The sequence below is a fragment of the Herpailurus yagouaroundi genome, unplaced genomic scaffold, assembly GCF_014898765.1.
Source record: "Herpailurus yagouaroundi ecotype Mexico unplaced genomic scaffold, PumYag 162, whole genome shotgun sequence".
Classification (NCBI taxonomy): Eukaryota; Metazoa; Chordata; class Mammalia; order Carnivora; family Felidae; genus Herpailurus; species Herpailurus yagouaroundi.
In genome coordinates this window covers 68,587,321-68,594,129 of record NW_024412403.1, presented here as the reverse complement: position 1 = coordinate 68,594,129, position 6,809 = coordinate 68,587,321, and the positions used below count along the sequence as shown (strand labels likewise).

The 6,809-nt window shown below is 45.1% G+C and overlaps 1 protein-coding gene and 1 pseudogene across 4 annotated transcripts in view; both read right to left on the bottom strand.

Annotated features, from left to right (window-relative positions):
• Positions 1–3,583: 3,583 nt before the first annotated feature.
• LOC121036576 (uncharacterized) lies at positions 3,584–3,689 on the bottom strand (annotated as a pseudogene).
• A 43-nt stretch (positions 3,690–3,732) lies between these two features.
• The window catches only part of CASR (calcium sensing receptor), a 79,708-nt gene continuing 76,631 nt past the window's right edge, over positions 3,733–6,809 (bottom strand). For all 4 annotated transcript variants that reach the window (XM_040484678.1, XM_040484677.1, XM_040484679.1 and 1 more), the window contains one exon: positions 3,733–6,695. In XM_040484678.1, coding sequence (XP_040340612.1) covers positions 5,176–6,695 — 1,520 coding nt within the window. In that variant the 3' untranslated portion in view covers positions 3,733–5,175. The remainder of the gene's footprint in view (positions 6,696–6,809) is intronic.

Sequence of the window (6,809 nt, the reverse complement as noted above, 5' to 3'; positions counted from 1 at the left end):
GGGGCGCCTGGGTGGCGCAGTCGGTTAAGCGTCCGACTTCAGCCAGGTCACGATCTCGCGGTCCGTGAGTTCGAGCCCCGCGTCAGGCTCTGGGCTGATGGCTCAGAGCCTGGAGCCTGTTTCCGATTCTGTGTCTCCCTCTCTCTGCCCCTCCCCCGTTCATGCTCTGTCTCTCTCTGTCCCAAAAATAAATAAACGTTGAAAAAAAAATTTTTTTTTAAATAAAAAAAGAAGTGGAAATGATTAGTCCATCACCAATCTTTCCTATCCATCAATCTATCTTTCCTAGGTCAGATAGAAACAAAACATTTAAAGAAAATTGGGAGATTTTGAACAATAATCATATCTTTGGGTTGATATCAAGGAGAATAACACATTCTTCCAAAAACATTTCCTGATACTTTTGTCAGTGATCAACTCCTATATTGACCATGAGGGTTATTCTTGGGCTTTGATCTCTTACCTATTTTCAATATACTCACAAACATTTGCACTCTACGTTTTGGGAACTCAGTCTTTGAGTTAATTGTTTTATTGGTTCTAGCCTCCTACTCTAGCTAGTTATCCAGGTAGCTAGTGTCCCAATTTCAGAAGGAGATAGTTGGTGATGTGCTTCTATTACTCCCCCAACCCCTTACTGCAATCCAGCTCTTGGTATAAATAAATAACCCTGCCTCCACTCCAAACTCCCCCCACTCTTGTGCATGATTCAGGGGAGGGGATGGATGTGGTGGTCATTCCAGCAGAAGAATGACCCCCTAACCCCACTTGATGCCTGGGTCACAGTTATCTTGCTAGTCCCCAGGTACAACTTCATGCTGGTTCTGTCCAGCTTCCTGCCTCTTTTTGGCTTCTTCTAGTAGTTCTCCACTTCTCATACCACTAGCTGAGCAGCAACTCTCAAGGCTAAAACTCTTCTCCCTGTCCTTTGAATGCACTTTTGTTCCTGTGACTCATCCTACCCAGTACTTGTTATATCCCTGACCCCTACCTCACTCCTTGCATGATAACAGAGTTCTCATCCAACTGCTAGTATTTTCTCATGATCCAGGACAGGAAACCAGGGTTTCCTGGACACCAGTGATCTCATTACAACAACTTCCTTCCACCTATCCCACTCCAACCACCTTTGAGGTGCACCTTTGTATCCAACGGACTCCTAAAATGACCATTCGGTCTTAGACCAGGGATGATTAACCAGCACCCCTAACTAATGCTGTGTTGCTCTTCCAGCCCAGATATGTTTAAATGCAGTAAATGGCAGAGGGAAACTGGTCTGTGCAGAGCTAGCCCACAGAGCTTCTATGACTTTAGCCAGGCCCAAAGAGATAACATTGCTCTGAAATGCAACTTTTTGGAGAAAAACGTAGAGAAGTCCAATTTCCCCCAATTGAAATGAATGCAGTTAGACACAAAATAGCCATGTAGTGAAGTTTTAAACAAATAAACAAACTGTATTAGATAAGAATTACCCACTCCTATAAAGTTCTGCTATAGCTATAATTGGTTCCAAGACTCTTAGGGACTCTCTTTATTGTTAGTCATGAATAGGTTGAGTATTGGATTCTAAACATCATAACAGATAAACTATAATATGTCCTTAGATGAGGTAGTTAATGTCCAAATTTATTTGTTTTAGTTTCTTGTGTAAAGAGACTATAATATCATGTAGTTGATGATTATAGGGACTTGAAGAGTGATAATGTTGCATGATGATCATTACCTGTAAAATTCTAATGTAAATTCTTAAAATAGTCTAGGAAACTCTCTCATTTGAGTGAAAATCCTTCATAATTATAGAATTCATTTTTATTTTCAAAAGAAAAATAAACAGTTTCCATTGCCAATGGACTCTTAAGAATCTTTTGGAAAAACTCTTGACTGACTTTATAAAAGAGAGAAAACAAACCCCTCTTTTTGGAAGCTACTGTTTTTCAGGTTTGTTCTACTAACATATAATGGATAGAAAATGGCTGTTAATTATCTAAAACCAAAACCCAGAAAGACTAAGAACACAAGGTTTATAGTTCCCCAAACAGATCTGAAGGACTAGAATATTGGTCAGACTTTTTTTCGTGGAGGAGAGAGATGGAGCTAGTTGGTGGGGAGAGCACTAGAGGGAGACCAGGTGGATCTCTGAGAAAGGCGCTGGACTGTTTCCTGAGCTGAAAACGCTCAGGAAAGGGGGAGTAGAGTAAAATGTTGTATTAGTTTCCGTTGCTTCTGTAACAGTACCACAAACTTAGTGGCGTAAAACAACATAAATTTATTATCTTACAGTTCTGGAGACCAGCAGTCCGAAAAGGCTCTTACTGGACTAAAATCAAGGTTTTGACAGGGTTGGTTCCTTCTGGAAGCTCTGGGGAAAATTTGTTTTCTTGCCTTTTCCATCTTCTAGAAGCCTCCATGTCTCTTGGTTCATGGTTCCTTTCCCTATTTTAAAAGCAGCAATAATCTCTGGAGTCTTTCTCACATCACATCATCCTTACACTGATTCTCCTCTTCCTTCTTCCACTTCTGAAGAGCTGGTGATTACATTGTGCCCACCTGGACAATCCAAAATGATCTCCTTACCAAGGTCAGCTGATTGGCAACCTTAATCCCATCTGCAGCCTTAACTCACTCTTGCCACTTAACGTAACCATCATAGGTTCTGGAGATTAGGATGTGGGCATCTTTGGGGGGCTGTTATTCAGTCTTTGACAAATGTCTATACAGATTTGGGGACACATGCCCTGTTTTCCCTCTGGCACCTTGGAAGCTAGTCTCTATGAATTCTCCATACCAGCATGGGGAGGCAGCAGTTAAGTAGAGGCCGGGAGGGAGGGGCCTGAGAGCTGCCTGGCAGTTCCTAGGCTCCAGTGTTCTCTATTCATGGGAGAGCTGGCAAGCCTGAGAGGGCCCTAGCAGTTGGGACAAAGTGACGCAGCTGTGAAAATCACTGTGGATCCCATGACCGGGGACCATATGGGGATGGGAGGCCTCATAGGATGCCAATGTGGAGGCATAACAATTACTGAGGGCCAGATCAGAATGTTCTCAGAGATGTCAATAGGAGCTGCTGATGTTTGAGGAACCCCACCTCCCTTTACACTAAAAGCTCTCATGGAAGGGGTAAGGAAGAAACCTCTGAACTGATGCCCAGAAATCTGAACCAATTCAGAAAACTCTGAAGTTCCTGAGAAAACCCCGGTTTGACTAAGATGGAAGTTTCTGTCACTAGGCTGAATGGGAATTTGAGATAGAAATTAAGTTGTTAGAGAAAAATAAAGTTCACGTTTTACACTCCTGAATCTGTGCTGAGAGTTGTGCTGCAACATATAAATGAAGATAATGATGTTGAGTCCAACATTCTCAGATTTAATTGCTATATTTTGGCTTTGGCTTAAGAGCAGCATTTAGAGTGATCTGAGAAACTACTGCCAGACCGGTGACATTCTTCTCTTGGCGTTGTGATCATAGAGGCAGAGCATGGGGGCCTCTGGGGGGGTCTGATTGACTTTCTGGGTTTGTTGCCATGAGCAAGTGTTACTAGGGCTGATCAGAGTTCTTGGGGTTATTATGAAGAACGTTTGTGTCATCAGTGGGCTTGTCATTAAAATCTGAATGGTAAACAAAGTTTATTTTATATTTTAAACTGATAAGAACAGATACTACACTTGATCTTAGCCAAAAGGCCGAGAAGCGATTATATTTTAATGAAGTGAAAAAAAATAATTACAATATCAGTAATAATATTAACTAATATTTATTGATTGCTTACTATATGCTAGGCACCATGCTAAAGTACTTTACATACATCATCTCATTTAATTCACATAAGCGCTCTGAGGGGAAAGAATGATTGTTACCTCTATTTTAGAGACAAAGAAGCTGGGGCTTAGTGAAGTTAAGGTTCCCTGCCTGTGGTCACCCAACTTGTAAGTGACTGGCTTGAACCCAGGTCTCTCTGTCTCCAGAGCCTGAATGCTCAGAAATATGCCATTCAACCACTTTAACCACCTATGGGCAGATTCCCACTGCTGGAGGGATTTTAGGTATGGCATTTGGCAGGGAGAGTGCCAGGCTAATGTCCTGTGAGAGCTTTCATGGGACACTTTCTTACCCCAGCAACTGGTAGGGGCTAAGGACTGGGAGCTTGTTTTCCACAGAGTCAGCTGTGGATCTGGCTTCGGGAAGCTTTGGGGAGAGGGATTGGGGGAACTTATGGATCCCTGGGGCTTACTTGGGCTTAGCTCATGGAGGTGAGGGTGGTGGGGTAGGCAAGGATAGGCAAGGAGCTCAATAATACTGCCTTATATTAACCAGACTGACATTTTTTCAGTTTATATTGTCCATGAACTATTATAACATTATTATAACAGAAGCATTTTCTTAGAGATAAAGCTACATATAGCAATATTAATTACAGATACAGCTCATTGGATTCATGCAGTTCCTTCCCAACAATTTGAGGTGATTCTTGTGATCCTGGAATCTAAACATGGCATCACTATGACATTCTCCACCAGACATGTTGGTGTAGGAGGGATGCTAACCTTCGAGATGTCACATGATAGCAGCAGCAAGTAGGAGACCAAATATCTTACGGTTTTCATAAATAGGAGGGGACATGTTCACCTTATGCTCTTGAACACTTGAAGTTCTCTTCCCATTGTCAAGGTGCTGGGAAGCACTGATGATGTTCTGTCTTTCAGACTCTTAACTCTAGTGGTGGCCAGTCTGAACTTTTTTCACTCTGCACACTTTTGTGTCTGGGCCAGGCTGTCTGCAATGTTCAGGGCAGGCATTTCGGTGTTAAGAAAAAAAGAAGGGAATAGGTGGGTTACTAAAGTCTTGGTTTTATATCTGGGCGGTTGGATGGGATAGAATGGAGGATGAGAACAGAGGAAGAGACATGAACAGCAAATCTGACTATGGTGATCTCAATACTCTGACATATCCAACCACAGAAGGACACGGTTCTTTTTTTTTTTTCTTTTTAATTTTAGAGGGAACATTAGTCAATTCACTGTTATTTAAAGCAGTGCAACTAAATTTGAGGTGTTTGGCGTGTCTTATTCCTCCTTCCACACACAGAGGAAAGGAGTCTGGGGCGATTCCTCATCCCTGTCAGAGAACATGATCCCAGGAATCCTCTCTGGATCCTCCCTGGACTGGCCACCTTCTTCCACTTTATGAATGCAGTATATTTTCTGTGACAGTGCTGCCACCACCACTGATGACAAAGCTTTGTGAACTGGACACTACAAGTGCTGGGGACATCTCTTCAGGGTCCTCCATCTCTGGTCGGAAGTCCCCGTCTACAGGCCCTTGAAGGCCTCTCTCCTGGGCACTCAGTTCTGAGTCTGTCTCCCCGCACTGTAGTGGGAGTAATGCCTGGTGTCTGGTGAGGGTCTCATTGCTTTTCTGGGCCTCCAGGGAGTTCTGGTGCATAGAATTCCTGTGAGCCATGGCACTCTTCTGAGGCTCATCAAAGCTCAGTGAGAAGGTGACTGTGCCACTGCCGAAGATGACTTTCTGCTTGCATCTGGGCTGTGGCTGTGGCTGTGGCTGTGGCTGCTGCTGTAGGGACGAGGGCTGCTGTGGCTGCGGCTGCTGCTCTTGTTGGGTCAGGGCCAGTGGCTGCTGCTGCTTTTGCCTCTCGGGCTGTGGGAAGGGGTCTTCACTGTTGCTCTTACTGCTGATGGAGGAAGAGGGTGTGGATCCCGTGGAGCCCCCAAGGCTGCTGGACCGCTTTCGAGAGACGTTGCTGCGGCGCAGCGTGGCCCGGGCTGCTACTTTGAAAGCATGGGCAGCAGTGCTGCAGCGTACCTCCTCGATGGTGTTACGTGATGGCTTGAAGAGGATGATGTAGACCTTATTGAAGAAGATGCAGGCCAGCAAGCCAAAGCTGGCTGCCAGGATGGCGATCACTTCCACGGCAGAGACAAACTTGCCATAGGTGCTGGCGTAGGCTGGAATGAAGGAGATCCAGACGATGAAGAAGATGAGCATGCTGAAGGTGATGAACTTGGCTTCATTGAAATTCTCTGGCAGCTTCCGGGACTTGAAGGCAAAGAAGAAGCAGATGGCAGCCAGTAGGCACGTGTAGCCAATTAAGAAGCCCAGTGCCATTAGCGAGCCCTCGTGGCATGTGATAAAGATGATCTCATCCTCCAGCTCGTGGTTGCGGTAGCTTGAGGGTGGTGCAGTGTAGAGCCAGATCACACAGATGACAATCTGCATGAAGGTGCAGAGGAAGACCAGCAGGAACTGCAGGTTGAGCCCCCACCACTTGCGGTGGAAGCTCGTGGGGATCTTGGCCTCAAACACCAGGAGGACACGGTTGGTTTTCACTAGGATGCATGATATGCAGAGCACGAAGCTGATGCCAAAGGCTGGTTGGCGCAGGCGGCATGTCCAGTCCTGGGGCTCACCAATGAAGAACAGGGAGCTGGAGAAGCAGCAGAGCAAGGAGAAGAGGAGGAGGTAGGAGAGCTCTCGATTGGTAGCCTTGACAATGGGTGTGTTACGGAACTTGAGGAAGACACCCAGCACGAAGGCTGTCAGGAAAATGCCCAGCACAGCAAAGAGAGTGAGTGCAATCCCAAAGGGCTCCGTCCAGGACAGAAACTCAATCTCCTTGGCAATGCAAGAAGTGTGGTTCTCATTGGACCAGAAGTCATCGGGGCACTTGTCACAGGCACTTGCATCTGTAAAATGTTTCAGGGAAGAGTTAGTCACTGTGGGGCATAGACTAAGACCTGTGAGTGTAAACGTGTTGGTAAGGGTATACAGATTATTGGATGCGGTCACTTTAAACTTTC